Consider the following 22,501-nt stretch of genomic DNA (forward strand, 5'->3'; position numbering starts at 1 on the left):
AGTATATCCCCACGGCAACCACACTTGGGAATGTACTGGGCCACACCCAAAGATAGCTTGGCTCTGAGTCTTACCCAAGACTTGGTGAATACTGCCTGGCTACTGCTGCTGTTTATTCCAGACCCAAGGACCCCTTTAGTCAGAAGGTGATGAATTCTATCAGGACTGGATTCTTCCCTTGAAGGTAGCAAGTTCCTTTCTGGCCCAGGGTGTATTTAAGAATATCACTCACGAGCCCAGGCCTGGAATGGGGGGTCTCAGGACTCTCCCTGATGCCTCATTCTACTGTGTTTGAGCTTGTGTCCAAGTGACAAGACAATGTCCTCTTTACTGTCCCTATCCTCTCAAGTGGAAGGAAGCAGCGTCAAAGTTGTCAGCTGCACTGCCAGGGGTTAGAGGATGGGGTGGTATCAGCACTGGTGTCTTACTAGGTTGTGTGCCCACCAAGTCCCCTGACTTTGAGTCTGGCACAGCACCAAGACTTGCCCAGGAATTGCAGTTTTTGTAGCCGGGAAAGTTTATTTAGGATCCCAAAGTGCTTGAGCTCAGAGTGGTGAGACTAGCTGGAACTCAGGTTCTAACTGCTGAGATGGGTGATAAGCTCCCTGGATAGGGCTGGTCTGAAATGTTTCCTCCACGAGCACTTAATGAACTCTGCCCTGTGTTGCTTCTCACTGTGACAGGGCAGCACTGGGTTCCAGTGCTATGTCCCACAATCCTGCGTCCTCCCTCCTGCAAGCACACAGATGGTCTACATGTGACATGGCCTCTGCCAAGGGATGGGGGGAGGGGTCGTGGTGGGAATTTGTAACTCTTTCCTACCATCTTCAGTGCCTCTTTCCTTGATATGATATTAAAATCAAGTACTGTGATTGCTCACTTTATTTTTTAGTTCTTATGTAGGTGCTTGCTTGTGTGGATATCTGTTCAATTTGGTGTTTCTGTAGCAGCGGTAGCGGGAAAGATGATTGCTGGAAGGTTCTGTTGGGACCGTCTTGTTCTTTCTCCCTCCTAGTAAAGCTACTTTTTAAAAATTCTAGTATGTTAGGATTTTGTGTTCTTTTTCCCATGGAATTTTAAAATGGATCTATTTGAGTAGAATTTCAAAAGAATAACTCATAGTTAATTTTTGTGTAAGTATATATGTGGCTGGATTCACAAAGCTTGGGCACACAGGGACTGGTTGACTGACTGCAGGGATCATTGTTGTCTTTGTGAATTACCCAGGCATTGACAGGTCTTGTCATTGAAATGGCTACCTGGTTGTAGGAATAGTCTATAATCCTATGTCTTTAATCGTGGAAGTTTCAGGGATGTCTTTTGCCTGGAAACCAGGGATTTTCTTGACTTGTGTGAAATTCAAAGTTTATGTGTGATCCAAGAAGTACATGAAAAGAGCGCAGTCCCCAAAGGCTAATGTGAGACCCATCACCTGACATTTTTTGGAAAGTATTTCTTGTTCCCAAGGCTTGAGTGTTCCCACTGTTCATGTTCTTTAGTCCTTTTTAATGCTTCTATGTAATAGTACCTTTTAGGAATATTTTCTCTGCTGGACTCGAAGTTCTATAGGGTCTGGGCCTATGTCTGATGTACTAGCATATGATTCAGTACCTAGCTCAGGTTTATGCATGCTCAATATGTCTGTGACTGATTAAATAAGGGATTTCTAGATAACTTAGGTGATGAAAAAGCTGGGAATTATCTCATGAAGGGATTGTGTAGGGTTTTAACCAGAAAATGATTTGGTGAAATATGGTAATGACAAATGTTTGAAAGACAATCAAATAGTAGATTATAAAAGGACAAGGAAGGCAACATAAGATTTGAAAGAACAAGAACCCAGAATTAGACAGATCTGAGACACAATTTTGGCTTTACCCCATTCTAGTTTCATGACAAACAGCCACATACTTAACCTCTGAGTGTCTCATGTAAGATGAGTATGTTACTGCTAATCTCAGAAATACCACAATGGTTGTGAAATCCACTCACTTAACAGTGTCTCTTGTATTTACTTCAAAACTGTTAAACATTATTTATTGACTATTTTTCCTTAGTATAATTCCTGAGCCAAAGAACTTAGTAAAATCGATGAAAAGCTCTCACAGGCTTGTTTCAAACCTAATTAAACCTGATATTCCTAAAATTTGAGTTATCCAGTATGAGCATAGGTCATTCTGAATCAGCATGCCAAAAGTGTATGCACAGCAAGCATGTTCTGAGTGATGAGGATGTCGAATCCTCTGACTATATATTCCAAGAATGGTTAAACTTTATGTACCCACCCAAGTAGATTGTGTGGTCTTTGCTGCTTTGCATATTTACTTTTCCCTTACTGTCTGATCATTCCTATTTTTTTCTCTCCTTCACAGAATCTATATTCATTTAAGTGAATTAATTAGATCACTTAGGCTATAAATCTCCTATCTTGCTATTCAAAATAATTCAAACTTGATCTATGATCAAATTTTTAAATTTTTTTTGTCATTTGAACTTTCCTTTTTTCATCCATCATCTTTGGTAGATAATTATACACACTAGTTATCCTTAAATATAGCTTTACTTTTCAAAAGGCAGAATCGTGAAAATATCATTGGACGTGTGCTTTGTTACATTGAGTATATATATTTTTTTATTTCAGTTTGGGAAGCAGCATATAGAGAACCTCTTCAGTGACCTACAGGATGGGAGACGCCTCCTAGACCTCCTCGAAGGCCTGACAGGGCAAAAACTGGTATGTGACTTATTTTTAAGAAAGTTAACTTTAAACTTAGTAGAATTTCAGACCAGAAACTGAAAACATAGTTATATGAGATCTAGTAAAATTAACTTACTAAGTGCTGATTGAACTAGCAATACCTATTCCTTTAGTAAAGCAACCTCGTAGGATTTTCATTTGGCATAGTCTACCACCTGCAGAAAAATAAGGTAAAAATTTCAGTAATACAATTTATATTAATAGATAATACTCAATTTTACTACTTGGTATCTATCTTACCAAATATCTTAAGGCTTTTATACATAATGACTTGAAAAATTATCTTTGTACTTTTGTGTATTTTGAAGTTACTTTACAATGAACCTGTATTTATAAATGTGGGGATATCATAATAAAGTTCAGGCGTTATGGTGTAGTACGTGACAGCATATGTGATGAGAATATCACTTCTTCCTGAACTGTTATCTTGTCTAACTTCAGAGAATTCCTGTGAAGATACATGATTGATAAACACAGTTACAGATCAATTAATTCATGCTGATCAAGATCTTACACGGGGGAGAGGGGAGGGGGAGAAGAACTCAAATTGAAATCCCCTAACTGAAATAATCTTCTTAGATTGCTATTCTAAAAAGTAGAGTTTAAGTCCCCAGTCTACAGTCATAAATAAGTGTTCTACCTATCAAATTCTGCTAAATTATTGCCTTCATCTCTTATCTTTGCCCTTCATTACAACTCCCTAGCACATGCACAGACACACAGATTTTGTTATATTATACAAACTGAAGCTGTCGTTCAAAGTCAATTAGCAAAAATGCTATCATCTCCCCTAACCTGCTTCCTAGAACTCTTAAGCTAAGCCACTTTTTTCTCAGTATATACCGTCAGGTATCTCTGGGTTTTTGCCTATATTGTTTTACTTGCCTCTATTTCTTTCTGTACTTCTGCCTACCCAAACAGTCTCCCAGAAACCTTGATTTCTCCTCAGTAAAGCTTTTCCCAAATTACTTTTGCTGATTTTTTTTCCCTCTCAAATTCCACAGAAAGCCCATTTTTGTCTTGTTTTTTTAGTGTATGACTGACATCCCTCCTCAGTTAAATCCTGAAGTCCTATAGAGAAGAGACATCCCTTATGCTATCATTTATTATTTTCAAGTGTGTGATGAATATTAAAACTGATAAATTTTCAAGAAGTCTGAACTTGTACTAATATAAGAACAACTTGATGACATATTGAAATAATAACTTCAGTCAAGGGGAAAAATCAGATTTATTGCCTTACAGCTCAACTGTTTGAGCAAATTTGAGGTCATCGTGTAAACTTAGTCTTAATTTCACTAGAGATACATTTGTGTATAATTCATCTTCTATGTGAACAATTTACATATATATGGATATGTAATATATTTATATAAATCAGTGTGTCTCTGTGTATATCGTTTCTCCTGAATTCTGGAGTCAGTCCTACTTTCAGTTACCGCATACAGAAGTCCCAGTGTCTTCCAAATGTTCACGAAAAATCTTTCAAAGATTATGGCTTACTCAGTCTGTCCTGGCCCTCTGTATGAGTCTGTTGTCTCTTCACGTCCAGGTATATCTGCGTAATCACTTCTCCTGTGCTGCAATCCTCCCTGGTCATTTTCCTGACTGAGTCAACCCGTGTATCACCCAAAGAAATTTTGTCAGAGTTAACACATTTCGTACAGACATAATGTTTAAGATAATTTCAGATCCTTTTGTAATTCATAAGCATGATTTGGGTGTTTATACTCAGAGTTGAGATACACCTTCCTCTAAACTTAGGATGTTGGCACACTACCCATCGGATATGAAGAAAAAATAATTTTGGCAAAATTTAAAAATCCACATGCTTTTCATTTATGCACATACATACATAGATGCTAATACAAAATGAACCTAATTAGTAATAGCACTAAAGAAAAAAGTATCAAACAAAACATCCATGAGATTGGCCAGTATAAGGTAAGCTAGTGGTAGGGAAAAATCACCAAACATTTACACATGCCAGTATAGATTACATAATTTCAGATACTGCTACTAGCAGAATTCGTACACCATTGTTTGTCCTAATCACAGATCTGTCAGCTGTGGTCTGAGGATCTTGCCTTTCCCATAAAGCAGAATCACCTCTCTAACGAATGCTTCCAATCCCATGACTCCAATTCTCTATACCTTGTCTTGAATTCTAAGTTTCTGTAGGGATACATCTTCTACTCCTAATGGGAGTCATGTATACTGTTGAACAGAAATTTTAGTATTCTACTCAGAAGCATCTGCATTTGGATTATTGGCTCAGCATCCCCAGGGTTAAAAGGAAGGTACTTGCCTTACTATCATAAAATAAGAAATACTCCCCAAGGAGACTCTAACGGCAGATTTTAAGTTCCCACTTCAGGATCAGAAACTGCAGCTTTTTAAGAGACTATCTTTGGTTCTAAGACATATGCACATGTGTACATTTAATGTTTGAGTATGATATACAAAGGAAAACGTTGCTAAATCTTACGACTATAATTATGTAACTGATTACAAGGAAATCTATAGCTTTAGTCTACAGGGCAGAGGATGGATCTGAGTAATTATTTTCAAAATTTTAAGTCCTATAATTACCATTAAACTTGTGTGCTATCTGTATATACACAAGAAGATTGGTAAGATTGGTTATTTGCTGCTTTTCTTTCACCCTTTTTTTTTTGGATGGAATCTTACTCTGTCGCCCCGGCTGGAGTCAGTGACATGATCTTGGCTCGCTGCAACCTCTGCCTCCTGGGTTCAAGCAATTCTCCTGCCTCGGCCACTACAGGCATATGTTCTACCATGCCTGGCTAAGTTTTGTATTTTTAGTAGAGATGGGGTTTCACCATGTTGGCCAGGCTGGTCTCGAACTCCTGACCTCAAGTGACCCACCTGCCTCAGTCTCCCAAAATGCTGGGATTACAGGTGTGAACCACCATGTCCGGCTGTTGCCTTTTTTTTTTTTTTTAATCTAAAGTCTTTCCATGGCCTTATTTTTCTTCCTCTTTTTGGTGGAAAGTGGGAAAAATATCAGAATATAAACCAATATCATTCTAACATTCTTGTGGGAAAATCTAAGAGGTAAAAATGGAGATTCTGGTTCAAAAGGTTAGCCTTAATGCTTTGTGAAATCAAAGGAATGAGATATCAAACTGTGAGATATCAGGCAAGTCACCTTGGAGAAGGAAGATGGCTTTAGCTTAATTTGGGTTGTTCAGCAGGCAGTGCAAATGATAAGGAGTTGTAGGGTAAGGAACTACTTGAGAAAGACCCAGGAGTATTGATGGAAACTATAGGAGTTAAATACAAGAAATAGAAATACAGATTATTTGTTTGGTACATATACAAGGTAGGTAGAAAAGAAGGAAATTTGCAAGACTTGGGCTCTACAGACACAGACAAAAGTTTGGGTCCTGGCTCCATCAATGATTAGTTATATGGTAATCTATATATTGGATCTTTTAACCTAAGGTTCACTTCTGTACAATGGGGATGAAACTGCCTTGCAAGGCGGAGATTATAGGTAGTACATTCAAAGTACTTGGCACATACTACAAAATCAATAATATTTATGTTGTACCAAATATGTGTGACAAGCACCAATCTAAGAGTTTTATGCATATTAACACACTGAATCCTCCCAGAAACCATATGTACAATGGTTTGAGCAATATGAACAATAACTAGTGCCCTGGACAAGGTCTGGATGCTGTGAGATAGCATGTGTCATGTTTGAGTGAGGGCTTTGGCCCCACATGCAGAGAAGTATCTCAAATTCTCTTGTAAATCAGAGCAGTTCTTATTGAGAGCACATGTTGTAATTTGTGTATGCCTCTTGCTAATATTTTTATTAAGTCCATTCTTAACAGATGAGAAAACTGATATACGAGGAGATTAAATTTTTTACATAGGTCACACAGCACAAAAATGGCAGAGCTGAAAATTGAACCCAGTCAGCCAGCTTTGTAGCTCTTGCCCTTCACTGTTAACTATAATCACCCAAATGTTGAGATGAGAACTTTGCAAGTGGTTTGCATTGGCAGTGGGCTTACTTAAGGAACATCATTGTTGACGACAGGCAGGAAGGATGAAACAAATGGTGAGTGAGAAGAGAAGGGAATGATGTTATATTTTTCTGGGCAATAGCCAATAAGGACTTGGTAGTAAGGTGAAAGAAATGAAAATAAAAAGTAAATACAACAGGTATCAAAATGGTAGAATTTCTAAAACTCTACAACTTAATAAATGAGTTAATTTGTATATTGCAATGAACTATGCAGATGTTGGTTTAAAAATTATAGGATAAGATACAACTCTTGGGCTTGAGAATAAAATCAGGGAACCAAAGATGATTGAGGTTTAGAGCTTCAATGACAAGGACAATTAAGGTAATCTTTGTAGAAAAGGTTTATTTAACCCTATTTGGCATTATATAATTTTGCTAGAGTCAAATCTTCTTTAAGTTTTCCTAAAAAGTTTGGGAATTAACTTGTATTTCTATCTTACTAGAAGATGTTTTTATGCATGCTGATGTTTCTCTCATTGGTGGTCATGCAGTAATCGCCAACTGAGCTATAGAATGAAGGAACAATCATACCAAAATAGCCTTTGTAAAGAAAGTGTTGTCATTCTTAGAGTGGTTGGTTTATGCTAAAAATCTACCAGGCCAAGGGTGATTAGCCCAAAGTATTTAGATTCATTATATTAATGCCTCACAGGCTGTGTTCATTTACAATATTCAAACTTAATAGTGAAATTCATAAATGGTTTCATTTCTAGTAGATTGTTGGTCTCTCTGCTGGTCAGTGAACACTGTTTTGTCTTGTTCGCAGCCAAAAGAAAAAGGATCCACAAGAGTTCATGCCCTGAACAATGTCAACAAGGCACTGCGAGTTTTGCAGAACAATAATGTAAGTAGTGCCCTGGACAAGGTCTGGATGCTGTGAGATAGCATGTCTCATGTTTGAGTGAGGGCTTTGGCCCCACATGCAGAGGAAGTATCTCGAATTCTCTTGTAAATCAGACCGGTTCTTATTTGAGAGCACATGTTGTAATTCGTGTATGTCTGATTGTGGCTAATATAATTGAGGAAGCAAATGCATGCTGCCACAGAGGGAAGGGAAAGGCATAGACCAGGCCTGATAGGCTGCTCCCTGTTTTCAGATTTTACTTCATGGCAGCTGTGTTTCTACAAAGTCCTGCAGTGAACTTGGTTTTTTTTTTTTTTTTTTTTTGAGATGGAGGCTCCCCAGGCTGGAGTGCAGTGGCGCGATCTTGGCTCACTGCAATCTCCCCCTTCTGGGTTTAAGCTCTTCTCCTGTCTCAGCCTCCTGAATAGCTGGGATTACAGGCATATGCCACCACGGCCAGCTAATTTTTTGTATTTTTAGTAGAGACAGAGTTTCACCATGTTGGCCAAGGCTGGTCTTGAACTCCTGACCTCAGGTGATCCACCTGCCTCAGCCTCCCAAAGTGTTGGGATTACAGGCGTGAGCCACCATGCCCAGTGAACTCAGTTTCTTATAGCAGTGCTCGGTGCAACACATGGATTTTACTATACCAAATATTGATACACTAAGTGTGGTCAAACCTGATAATGACATTTGTTTAAATCAAGCCAACACTTACTAAATGTTGTCTCCAAGCATATAAATTATACAGAAACATCACTATTTTTTACTTGGGGTAAGAATGACAGATTTGTTTTCTGTTTTTGATTTAGATGTAACTGGGTTAAAATATGTGTGTTGTATTAGAAGAAGTAATCACAGCTAAACCAAGTAGACAGGTCAGATTTCTAATCTCCTCTGAACGACTTCGCCTGTGTCATGGCATTGGGGGCAGTCCCCGTTTCTTATTAACATCCTAAAATCTGTCTAATCGACCAATACATTCATCAGGCACTTAGTAGATCCCTGATTACATTACCCTTCTCTTTCAAAGATAAACTCAAGTATATTGAGTACGTTGACCACTTACTCTTAAAATAACCATAAGCAGGTATAGATTAATAGCAGTATACTCCCTCAAATATTGCTCAACTTATCTGGCAGGGAGATGACATTACACAAGTTATGGAAACAAACTGCAGCAATTAATTGGCGGATTTTTATGAATTTAGGGTCATTGTCACCTTTAACCTATGAAAGTTATTTTACAGAGATGTTTGTCTTTATGAAGAAATTAGCTGTAGGTTTTTCACTTTGCAGCCAGAATAATCTATGAACTGATTTTCTTGTTATTAGTGTGATAGACCCTTTGGAAATATCGGTGTCATCTATGTTATGAAAATTGTTAAAAATATTAAAGTTACACAAAGAAAATGTCCTTGAAATATCAAAATATCGTATTCCATTTCAAAATGTAACACCGAAGAAAAGAGTAGAACATAGAATTATTAGATTTAATTTATTTGATGTAGTTGGACTGTCCCCACCAAGAAAATGTCATTTAAAGAAACAAGCTTTTGGATCTCGTATAAAAGTCAACCCTGGATAAAGAAAAGGCGGTACAGGCTGGGCGTGGTGGCTCACGCCTGTAATCCCAGCACTGTGGGAGGCCAAGGCCGCCGGCAGATCACCAGAGGTCAGGAGTTCAAGACCAGCCTGGCTGCCATGGTGAAACCCTGTCTCTACTAAATACACAAAAATTAGCTGAGTATGCTGGTGCATGTCTATAATCCCAGCTACTCGGGAGGCTGACGTAGGAGAATTGCTTGAACCCGGAGGTTGCAGTGAGTGGAGATCATGCCACTGCACTCTAGCCTGGGAGGCAGAGCAAGACTCCGTCTCCAAAAAAAAAAAAAAAAAAGGCGGTACATATACAGCATGGAATATAATACTGTGCAGCCACAGAAAAGAATTAGATCATGTCCTTTGCAGCAACATGGATGAAGCTGGAGGTCATTATCCTAAGTAAATGAACACAAACAGAAAACCAAATACCACATATTCTCAATAAGTGGGAGCTAAACACTGAATGCATGTGAACACAAGGAACAAGGAGCCAGCAGCAGCTAGTGCTGGGGGACTTTGAGACTCTTACGTGATAAATCATGAAAGGGTGTATTGGGGGTGTTACTTGCAAGTATGTTTTGGGAGGTTTTTGGGGCACACATGCTCTGGTTGTACATGCTAGTACACATACCATATCCCATTGGCATCTAAAATCACCACCCAGGGGTGGGTGGGTGTGTGTGTGTGTGTGGTGTGTGTGTGTGTTTAAACACTATTACAATGAGCAAAAGAATACAGCAAGTTTTTGGAGGAGTGTGTGCTTGTTTGTCAGTGGGGAAAATCCCTAGCGTGGTTATCTCTGGCGAGGGCCTGATAAGTCCCCTTTGGGGCTAGAGAAGCCCAGCCACAAAACCAGACATAATCAGCGTGGCCAGTGTAGTCATTGTCTGTTTTGCTGACTGTCAGCAGGCAGCACTGACTCAGTGAAGCAGCATCTCCAGGACTTTTCTTGGGGGACTCCCTTGCCTGCTGATTGCTGGCTATCTGCCTACTCCAAGGGAACCAGAAAAATCCTGGCAATAAAACAGATAACTATAGAAGGAAATTTATATGACTTTGGGATAGGCAAATAGTTATGATACCTGAATCCAAAGCATGTTTCAAAAAGAGAAAAGTGAACTTGGACTTCATCAAAATTGAGTTATTGCTATATTCTGGATATGAACCCTTTGTTTTGAGTTGCAAATGTATTTTCCTTCTCTGTGGATTACCTTCTTACTCACTTCAGTGGTAAATTTTAATAAAAACAACTTCCTCACTTGGGTATAGGTTATTCTTTAAAACTTGTACTTTATATTTTTGCATCCTGTTGAGGAAATACTGTCCTACACAAAACTATTACGATACTACATAAGGTTATTATCTATAGAATCATTATTTTACCATTTGATTTTGGATCTTTTACCTGAAATTGATTATTGCATATGGTATGAGGAATGGGTTAAGACTGTATTTTATTTGAAATCTAATTGACACAGCACTATTTATTAATAATGCTGCTTCCTCATTGCTTCACAGTAGTATGTCATAAAAGTTTGTCAATACATATGTGGGTCTATTTTTGCACTTCAGTTCATCTCCATTGTTCTATTTCTCTCTACACACAAAAATACCATGTCATGTGGAGTAATGTAGTTTTATAATACAGCCTAGTATCTGGTCAACTAGGTTTTCCCACTTTGTTCAAGGTTGTGTTGGTTATTGGCCCTTTCTATTTTTGTATTTGTTCTATAATCTTTTCAATTTCCATGTGCATTCAAAGTTAGGATTAACATTGAGTTTATAGAGAATAATTGACACATTCACAATATGGAGTATCCTAGTCTTCTATTTTTATTATTTTTTTTAATTTTAGGTTTTATAGAATGAGAAACTAAAATTGAACAGGAACACGAAAAGTGTTCACAAATTCAAGAATCATATTTAAGAAATGTTTAACCTCAGCAGTAACTTGGGAAATTTAAATAAAACTGCAATGAGATACTGATACAAAGTTACCAAAATGACTGAAATAGACTACTAATGCCACATGTTAATGAGGACATGGATCAACTGGAAGTCTCACAGCTAATTTGTGGAAATACATAATTCAGACAACTCAAGGGTTGGGCATAATCTACTAAATGTGAAAATGCATATTTCTTACCACCTTAGCAGTTCTATTGTAGACATATAAGTTACAGAAATACATTTCCCAGTTTGCCAAAAACAGGTATATATGAGACTGTTCATAGCAGTTTTATTTGTGATAGTCCAAACTGGAAGTGACTGATATATTCTCATGATGGGATATTACAAAGCAATGAAAATGACCAAACGATAGCTACACACAGTACATAAGAGGTAGTTGTTGAAAGATACTTGAGTGAAATAGATGAGACAAAGTATACCTACTATTTCTTTCAATTAAATTTCAAAAATGGGCAAAATGTTTCCATGTGTTTAAAATTGAAGAGTGATTAACTTTTGAAAAGGAGCAAGTCAGTAAAATGCGTAAGAGAATCTTCAGAGGTGCTCACTGTTCCATGTTTTGACCTGATAGCTCTTATACATGTGTTTACTGTAAGAAAACTCAAGTTGTACACTTACATATAATTTTCTATATGCATATTACACTTCAATTTCAAAGAGGAACTTAGGAGAAAGTAAACCTGACCTTACAACCTCCAAAACTCCAAACAAGGGCCGTATATATCAATCTGATCATAGACCCCATGTTTTCTAATGAAATTACTAAGTGAATATAAAATTAGAATATGATTAATGTCATGAATCTCTTCTGGGAAGGCCACATTTCTTATAGAAAATAGAGAACCTCCTGATGTTTTAGGAGGGAAAAGGTCCCAAAATAATGGCTTAAATTTAAGGAGGAGGAGTTCAAAAGCAGATGTTAATAATGCTTTCATCTGAGCTAGGGCTTTAATGGGGAACTGCATAAGATGCTGGCCTCTGCGTTAGAGGACAAAACCTCAAGACGTTCTCATGCAGAAACCAAACTTGGAACAAAGGAACCTTTACCTTAGCCTGTGGCTGAACGTTAACAACACATGGATGTTCAAAAGCAAATGCAGGTCAGGTGCGGTGGCTCATGCCTGTAATCACAGCACTTTGGGTGGCCGAGATGGGTGAATCATGAGGTCAAGAAATTGAGACCATCCTGGCCAACATGGTGAAACCCCGTCTCTACTAAAAACACAAATTTAGCTGGGCATGGTGGCAGACGCCTGTAGTCCCAGCTACTGGGAGGCTGACACAGGAGAATCACTTGAACCCGGGAGGCAGAGTTTGCAGTGAGCCGTAGATCCTGCCACTGTACTCCAGTCTGGCCACAGAGAGACTCCGTCTCAAAAAAAAAAAAAAAAAAAAAAAAAAAAAAAAATACAACTTTAGTCTTACTAGGAAGAATAAATCAAAATGCTCGAGCAGGATTTTTTTTCTAAAGATGAGCTTGGGTGTGTTCTATATCAGTGAGCCTGTGCAGGATATAAATAATCACATTAGTAGATACGAACATTTCAAATTTCCTTTTAAAATTCACAGGTATATGAGATGATTGATCGGTATCACAGCAAAGGCAATCCTTTGTCACAGATAATAGCCACATGGTAGGCAACATGAAGCATGTATACTTAGTGACAGTTAAGTGAATAAAAAGACTAAGGTCTGAGGAGACCTTTTGGTTCAGTTCTTATATGAGCAGAGACCTGGAGAAGGGAGTGAGCTGTGGAATTATAGGAAGATGGGTTAGGCAGAGGAAGAAAGACCTGGAGGTGAAAAAGCATTTGGAATGAGGACTCAGCAGGTGGAGTAGACTGAGTATAGAGATGAAGGGAAGCAGCAGAGAAGGGTAGCAGAGAGGTAGTGAGGTGGGGGATGGGAAGAAGAAAGCATGGTGAGCCATTGCCGGCATTTGGACTCAGGTCTAAATGAGATGACAATGACTAAAAATCAAAGTTGCTTGAAATTGGTCATAAATCAGGTTATTTTAAAAATCAGTAATAGTTCCAAGTCTTTGCTATTGTGAATAGTGCAGTAGCGAACAGATGTGTGCATGAGTCTTTATAGTAGAATGATTTATAATTCTTTGGGTATATATCCAGTAGCAGGATTGCTGGGTTAAATGGTATTTCTAGTTCTAGATCCTTGAGGAATCGCCACACTGTCTTCCACAATGGTTGAACTCGTTTACACTCCCCCCAACAGTATAAAAGCATTCCTATTTCTCCATATTCTCTCCAGCATCTTCTGCTGACTTTCTAATGATTGTCATTCTAACTGGTGTGAAATGGTATCTCATTGTGGTTTTCATTTGCATTTTTCTAATGACCAGTGATGAGCATTTTTTTCATATGTATGTTGGCCAAATGTCCATCAATGATAGACTAGATTAAGAAAATGTGGCACATATACACCATGGAATACTATGCAGCCATAAAAAAATGAGTTCATGTCCCTTGCAGGGACATGGATGAAGCTGGAAACCATCATTCTCAGCAAAGTAACACAAGAACAAAAAACCAAACACCGCATGTTCTGACTCATAAGTGGGAGCTGAACAATGAGAACACATGGGCACAGGGAGGGGAACATCATATACTAGTGCCTGTTTGGGGGTTGGGGGCTAGGGGAGGGATAGAATTAGGAGGAATACCTGATGTAGGTGACGGGTTGATGGGTGCAGCAAACCACTATCGCACGTGTATAACTATGTAACAAACCTGCACATTATGTACGTGTACCCCAGGAACTTAAAGTATGATAAAACAAAAAAGATGAACAATCAGATAAAATGAAAAATCAGTGATAGAATGCTAACTTATAGTGTCATTTTATTCAAGACAGTTATAGTCGATAACGAAAACATATCGCATAGTAGAACTGTTGTTAAATCCACGAAGAAAAATTGATGGAAATATATTTTTAGAGCCATTAATTCACCACTGTTACGTTTACAACATATTTAACAGCAAAATATTTGAGAGTACAAATAACTAGATTTAATAGTGATTTTCTGTATCTCCACACTCCAAAATCATAGTAGATATTTCTATAAAATGTGAGCATTTTCAATAAATCCCCCTATAAAGTTGGATGTGCAGGAAGAACAGTAGTTTAAACACTTCAGTTACATTAACTAAATTCAAATCTGAACTCTCAACCAGGCATTCAGAAAATTATTATTGGGAATGCTCTCCCCTAAGCCTATGGAATGGCCAGAGCTCAGTAGATCTATGTGGTGTCTTTCACAGGCAGGGCAAAAGCATTTTCATCTTTAGTTCATTTAGGTATCCACTGATATATTCACTATACAATTTTAAGGTGTATTGTGAAGTCAAGTGTATTAACTGTCCTGATACTAAACACGTGGCATACACAAAAAGTTGAAGAGTGTAATGAGGGTAATATTTATAGAAATGTGGGCAGGATTAAAGAAGTAAACGGTGGTGAAGAATGCAGGGATTCGCATGAGTTAATAACCTTTACTGTATCTAAACCTAAGCAGTCAAGGGGAGAGGGCTATTAATTTGATATAAATCCCTCACTTTGGGAGAGGGCCACTGGATACAACTGTGAACTGAGCCCCTAGGTATCTAAAGAATGCAGTTATTTTCAAATCATTGCCTGGTGAAGTTGAGAGAAGGTGATACCTTAGCCTCTCCATAGAATCCTCCAATGTCCTGCCAGTGCTGCTCCTTAGTTTAGTCTAACCAGAAGTCCGAGGTTAAGAGATTCCAGGTGATGCAGTCATCGCATACAAAGAAGAGGTGAAGTTTGGTGGATTAGTGAAGCAGGAGTGGAAAACAGTATAATCGGCATTTCAGGTGTCTTGTTTTGTTTCTGGGCAAAATGAGGACTTGAGAATCTGCACGCTGAGAACTCTAATGTTGGCTAGGGCCCATTCTTTGTTGGATGTACCGGAAAGCCAATCACCTTTGAGGCCATACCACTTCTAATTTGATGACAGGGAGTAGAAGTGGTTTCTGGCTAATTTGAGGACTAAGGACTCCTCCTTACTCTTCTGGAGAAAACCAGAGCCAGAAAAGACACGCTAAGAGTCACTTCTGATATCTGCCCTTTGTCGTGAACTTACTAAAGGCATAGGAAAATAATAAAATTTCCTGCCACGTACACAAATTATAAATGGATAATATATTTGATTGCAGTGAAAATGTCCTTACACACAAACTTTCAAAATTCATATTTAATAACACTAGAAATTAATAATATACTTATAAACTCAATTTGGTTAAGGCTTGTTAAATAAGAAACCAAGAGTATAAAACTACATTTGTGAAGGAAAAAGCATTCCGTATGAAAACCCATGAGAAATGGCTTAGGCTCTACGGAGACGTTGAATTTTTGTCTTTGATTTTATCTTCATTAAAAAAAAAAAAAAGATAAATCAAGCTTTCAACTAAAAATGTTACAAAAATGCTCTAAGGAAAGTAGGAACTAAAGATAAACAGAAGAAACACTAGATAAAATATAAAGCTAGTTCCTTATAATATGAAATAGATTAATATCTTATGAAAGTGATCTGAACAGGGAGGGAGAAAAACAAATGTATGCAGTTTAAAAATGGAAGGGAAATATTAAATATAAGAGATACAGAAACCAAAAACGGGTTCTACGCAGAAATACTATATACATTTATTATAAAAAATGAAGTTGAGGCCAGGCGTGGTGGCTCAAGCCTGCAATCCCAGCACTTTGGGAGGCTGAGGCGGGCAGATCACCACCGTCAGGAGTTTGAGACCATCCTGGCCAACAATGCAAAACCCCGTCTCTACTAAAAATACAAAAATTAGCCAAGTGTGGTGGTCGGCGCCTGTAATTCAGCTGCTGGGGAGGCTGAAGCATGAGAATCACTTGAACCCGGGAGGCGGAGGTTGCAGTGAGCGGTGCTCATACCACTGCACTCTAGTCTGTCAGAGCAAGACTCTGTCTCCAAAAGAAAAAAAAAATTGAACACCAGTGATAAGTTTGTCCACACACCAGGAAATTGATAATTGCTAATAGAAAATCATATGAACAGCCTGCCTATTTCTTATAAACCTATCAAAAAATGTCCTGGCTTTAAAAATCACTCAAAAAACTAGCCCTCTCATTTTTAAAGGAATATTAGAAGTGTCTTTTCAAAATGATACTTTTTGGTAATTTCAGGATCATAAGGTCAAAGTCATTTTTTTTTCCTTAGGGTCTCTTCCATTTTAGCTTATCCCTCTGCCATAAATCACTAGTTCTAGCATATTCTGTAGTTCTAAATTAGCTCCTCATTTAACCCTGTTCCCCAGTTTCCTTTCCTTTCCCTGTCCTGGTGTTTAACTTGTTATCCTCACTTGAATGCCACTCAGCTTACATCTGTAGAGCTCAGACACCACGTTTGTGTTCCGGTTTGCATTCTTTGTGGTGGCTGTTTTAGCATGAAGTTATCCCTGCTATCAATAATGTATTTTGGAAAGTCACTTATTGAGAAGAAAGTACTTCTGAGTGCAGTGATACCTTTATTGTGATATTTGCTGAGAGCAAAGCTCATTTGTAATAGTTGGTTGTGATTTTAAAAAGCAAACAAAATACAAAATCCTGAGAAACGGGAGAATATGCTACTAAATGGTTATTCTTGTCTCCACATCAGCTCTAGGTAAAAATGTATCCACAGCTTCTTTTTATTTACAAGGTTTTGAAGGTAGAGCATATCCCAGCTAAGATGAAACATCTCTTATACAGCCTTTCTATTATTTCTTTGCCCTGTCCCACTTTTGTTAGTAGTGCCATTCATTATACATTTTAAATTCAATTCTACACTTCCTGAACTCTCTTTTCTCAAAGATATTTAATGGGTAATTTAAACTGGTTTGTCAGTATATTTTCCTTGGATATAACTAAGTTGTAATCAATGAGTATTCTCTATTATATATTGGCACTTTTAATCATTTTGTGTCTAGTTTAATGATTAATTTTTGGTCTGGTAAAGGAACTTAGAAACTGCAAATTTGATAGAGATTTAACTGTCTGTGGTGCTTTAAACTACACCCCCCCCCCCCAGATGTATTATGATCTGTCTTCCTTTCTCTAAGCTTGTGTCCTTGTCTTCCCTCTTAAGATTTCCATGCTTACATTTTATGAATTCTAATGCCTTTTATAGAGATTCATACAAAAGGTACAGTGTTGAAATAGACCCTAGGAACATTACCAAGACTTTGCTGACTTAATATAATTTAATATTAACTGACAATGGTTGTAGATCTAATAATTATGTTCATTGTACTAGCTCATCAATTGTCTATTACAAGGTGGCAAGTTTTTACCAAGTAACTTCAAATCTACAATGCGAGATGATACAAAGCAAATAGAGTCATTGCTATACATTAAATCACAAATCCAAGGTGAGTATTTAAAAAGTCTAGGGCGGAAATTCAGATGACAGCTATGTTCAAATATTCACTTAATCCCATCATTGGAAATTGTCACTGAATTAGACTGAATGGTTGTCAAATGTCACTGATCTGAAAAATGATATACTGTTCACATGCTGGCATATAATGTTAGATAAAGAAGATTCTAAAATGTTCTCAAAACTAGAATTTTATATGTCCTTTAAATATTCGGAAACTTAAATAGCCATATAATATATATTTTGGAGCATGTCAGAATATATTTGACTATAAACTACTTCCATTTATTACTCATAAAATCTAGTATTAAAATACAAATTGCAAATTTAATTCGTTAGACAAGTATTTCTTACACGAAATTGTCAATCCACACAATAGGCCTGTAAAATATCTGCACTTTATATGAATTCTCAAGTTTGCAGAAGAGGTAGATCTTGTAAACTCTGTAACTTATCAACTATTGGGTCTTTGGCAAATGATTCCATGACTTTGATCCACTTTATCATCTGCAAAATGCATTAATAGTAAATGTTTACTTCTTTCAAAATACTTGTTATGGAAGATACAAATACACAAACATAATCTCGTCTTCATTAAACTCACATTCAGATGCAAGGTAATACAACTACTCAAATTGCAGCATGTTCTCATTTAAAATAATTTTCTGGGTGAGTCGTTTATTCTTCCCATCCCCTTTAGTATACCCCTTGCTTTAAGGGAAAATAGTATTGATTTCTTATATATTCAAGTTAAAATTGAGACAGTCAGTTACCTATTATGTTCACATATGGAGGTCTGCTGGGATAATATTTATGACTATAAATAGTATTGTTTAAAAATATTTTTTATAATGTCACTGAAGTATCTTTTAAGATTTTTATTGTAGCTATTGCTTTTTTTTTCCTTGAAGTTAGTATACATGACTTGAGCTTAAAAGATGGGGCTATATGGGTTGATTTTGTCGTTAAAGTGACATTCTATATTGCCAGATAAAAGATACATAATATTTATAACAATTCAAATTAATAATATATGGAAAGTATATGTATCTTTCATTCTAAATTGTGAAAGTACTGAGGACAGTGTCCATTTTCTCAAGCAATGCCCTCTAGTATATATTCTATATAAGAAATTTTGTTGAGTTTAAAGAGCTACTTTCCCAAAAAGTTTAGTTTGCAGTTTATTAATACGTTCAACCAGATTACCTGCATCAAGACTTCTGTTTTTATATATTTGTTTTAATGTCTTTCATGACATTAAATGTTCATATTTTCTTAGGATTATAAGATATTTGTATTAACTGCGTCAATTCTTTATTGCCAGAGGCAGTAGATAAGTACATGAAAACATGACTCCATTAAAAATAATTCTCCTGCAATGTATCAGAGTGATCATAAACACATCCAAAATATAAAGAAAATTTAACATTTCACTTGTCCATAAGCAATTTGTTGAAACAGTCTATTTTTAAATTTATCTCTATTCTTAACATTGTATGCGTGGCATATAGTGAGTGGTCAAAAATAGTTAAAGAATGACTAATATGTAAAACTTAATCACTGAAGATAGAGATATTATCTTTGTAGTGGGTACTGAGAATTACATCTTGTAATATAGTCGAGGTCAAAATGTGCTTCAAAAATTATCTAATGTAAATTTCTATATCTGAATCAAAAATAATCCTTGAAATATGGCGATACAGAAGGGAATAAAAAGCGGTCATTGGAAAGCCAGGTCCACGGTGGCAATATGGCCCACCCTTTAGGTTGTATATATTGAACTATTTATGATTTTTAATAAAAGATTCAATACATGCATCTCTCAATGGAAGAAAATAGGTATGATTTATGCCATAAGTCTTGAAATTTTAAACAGTGTAAATCTTAATGTGGTATAAAAGTACATGCTGCAGGGCAATGAAACTACTTTGCCTTTCCTATTTTTTTTTATCTTTTTAAAAATGCATTGTATTTAGAAGGATTATATAAATACTTGAGAAGTTTCTATTGAATATAGAGAAGTCTTTAGCTTGGCTACATGATGGCAGACATCTTATAAAAGACACTTAACATGTTTAAAAAGCAAATTCTGTTTATATAGAATGTTGGAAGGAACTTCTCAGTCTATATACACTTTATGAGAAAGACATGAACATGAAAGAACCAAATAGATGGTGGAAGTACGTGCTTCAGGTTTCAGTGTCAGGAAGGCTATTTACATAATAAATTTAAATGAGTGGAATTTCCCCATTAGTTATTGTTTAAGATTCCTTTTAAGGAAGTCAACTCAAACTTTTAAGAATATTTCATGGTTCTTTTCATAATCTTTCTGTTAAATTATTTTATAATACTTAGTTTGTATCATTTCATATCTAGTTAAAAGCACCAAGACGGAGTGAAAAATGTGGCTTACCCTTATCCCCCTCCCTTAGCTAATTTTAAAAATGCTCGTATTTTATACTGCATATGAGGGAGCAAGAGTGACTTCTTAGGACAAATACCAAACTCTGAAATGATCTGGGAGAACCACTTCCTTTGAAACAAATGTTAGAAACCACCGCTTTAGTCTAATTTCAATTGGCTGAATGATGCAGGATGTGTTTTCATTAGAGCTTGTAGCTCTGAAATGTCCTTGCCACTGGTTGTCTAAAAAGGCAAGAAGAGGCAGATACCATATATTATAAAGATGATGGTTCCCCTGTGAATGAAATACAACTTTCTGCAACTTCCAAGTCAAAACCACAAATGCTTAAATGATGCACAAACCTCTAAACATCATCTCTCTCTGCATCTAACAAAAATAAAATTGTATGAAAAAAATCCATTAAAGCTTTGTCAGAACTTTGTCACTTTTTTTCCTCTTACACAGAAGCCACACACACACACACACACACACACACACACACACCGTACAGGAATATAACTCTTATATTTATTCATCATTTTCCCTTCTCTCTCTTCTTCTGCTCTGCCCTAAGAACTTCAATTTTCATTATTTGACTTGGTTATTGAAATTATTTTCAAGTTACATGCCCCTCATTCTGAAGTCTTATTTACTATTTTCTGTTTGATGAACCCTAGTCTGCTATTCTTTCTCTAAAGCAAATAAAAAATAACACCAACTTGTTCCTGTCAGTAATCTTTCAGAAAACCATCATATTTCAGGTTTACTTTCATATTAAGGTCTTCTTAAGTATTCTTAAATCTTGAATATATCAATATAATAAGTATAAATCCCTTTACTGTAAACCACCATGGGATATCTAAACTTAGCTTGAAGAAAATATCACTGACCATGCTAGAAATTACATCCATGCTCCCAAAGGAAACTGGGATAAAACAAAACAGGTTTTTTTTGCCTCTCTCGAATAAACAAATGACGAGAGTTGTTCCTCATAGCCCAGTGGTTAGCAAACTTATTTTAGGAGGTAGAATACCTGGAAGTAAATGCTCTCTGAAATGATTATATAGTAATCTTAGAATTAATACATGTCATTATACAAAATTATATATTGTAAGTACTAATGTGGAGACAGAAGAGGGGACCCCCTTCAATTCTTGTCCTATGCCTTTAAAATAGACAGCAGGAGACGACTTCATTCTAAAGAATAATTCAATGTATTAGATTTTCTGTGTGCAGTTCTTGCAGCCTGCTTATTCTAACTCGAGATGTTTCTAAATAGTTCACATTTAAATATTCTGCTACAGTCACAATAAGTTTCCATTATGTCAAAGCAAACGATGGAGATTTTCTATTCTCCAAAATTACATTTGAATAAAGCAACTTCCAAAGCTAACAGTGTAAAACTCTGAGACAGCATCCAATGTTACTTTATGAGTGAAATCGTAGGCCTGTTGACAGGAACTACAAAAGTCAAATGTCCTGCATAGGTTAACTTATTTGTGCAAAAATTCAAGGCATACTATTACATTTTCACACAGAATATCAATTTTCACACCTATTCATTTGGTATCAGATGCTTTCATTATGCAAAACAGGAAACCAGAAGTTTGGGTAACCATAGTGACCCTAATATTTAATTTCCCGCCATAGAATGCATGTCACAACACTGATACAGTAGGCTCGTACATTAACATATGTGTCGTATTAATGTTTTCTGTTTTGCTTAGTAGACAAATGTAATCATTCACTTAACACAGATTTTAAAAGGTTTTAATATTTGTTTTTACCATTCAGTTATTTAGCAATTAGACTGATAATTCTTAAAAGACATAATTCCAGAATGTGTATTAGAAAAAAGTATGTAAAAGAGAAGTTACTGTATGGCATGGTGATGATTAAGAGTAAATAGTACTGAATTCCGAAAAACATTATGACTTACAGCTAATAGTATGAAATACAGCATTATAACAGCAACAAGCTTATGAGAATTCATGGCCAAAACATACCAGACTGTCAATATGAGGTATTCAAGAATAATATAAATGCCATGAACAATACCCTTTCAGGCATGACAAATACCTTCCTCCTCTAGAGTCTTCATGGTTATTAGTGTTTCTTATACTCCTTGGTAGTTTGAAGAAGACATGTGCAGCAAGAGACAAAACACAGCCAAAATAATATTCGTTGTCTATATCATGGTGTGAAATGCTTATTAACTTGGAGAGAGAGTCTCTTAAAGCTTTTTGTGGAGAATTCACTAGATGTAATAATGAAATATCTTCTATCCAGACATAGTTTTAAATCAGACCTTGTGGAAGCTTCATTTATTTTTGATACTCTCTATTTCCCTCTTAATAAAATGCACATAAATGTAAAATGTTCATGAACTCCTGATAAAATTTACATAACTCATACACACTCTAATGATGTAG

General features: G+C 36.5%; 1 protein-coding gene and 1 non-coding gene across 2 annotated transcripts in view; both read left to right on the forward strand.

The window, feature by feature from the left end:
• Window positions 1-22,501, forward strand: part of DMD (dystrophin) — a 2,224,438-nt gene that overhangs the window by 376,818 nt on the left and 1,825,119 nt on the right. The window contains 2 exon segments of the mRNA XM_033201414.1: window positions 2,642-2,734; window positions 7,588-7,665. Of these exon segments, the coding sequence (XP_033057305.1) occupies window positions 2,642-2,734; window positions 7,588-7,665 (171 nt within the window).
• LOC117078691 lies at window positions 4,450-4,548 on the forward strand. Its single transcript, XR_004435119.1, has one exon. It is a non-coding gene; the product is annotated as a small nucleolar RNA U13 (small nucleolar RNA).

Source organism: Trachypithecus francoisi, unplaced genomic scaffold (assembly GCF_009764315.1).
Source record: "Trachypithecus francoisi isolate TF-2019V2 unplaced genomic scaffold, Tfra_2.0 Lachesis_group6, whole genome shotgun sequence".
Lineage (NCBI taxonomy): Eukaryota > Metazoa > Chordata > Mammalia > Primates > Cercopithecidae > Trachypithecus > Trachypithecus francoisi.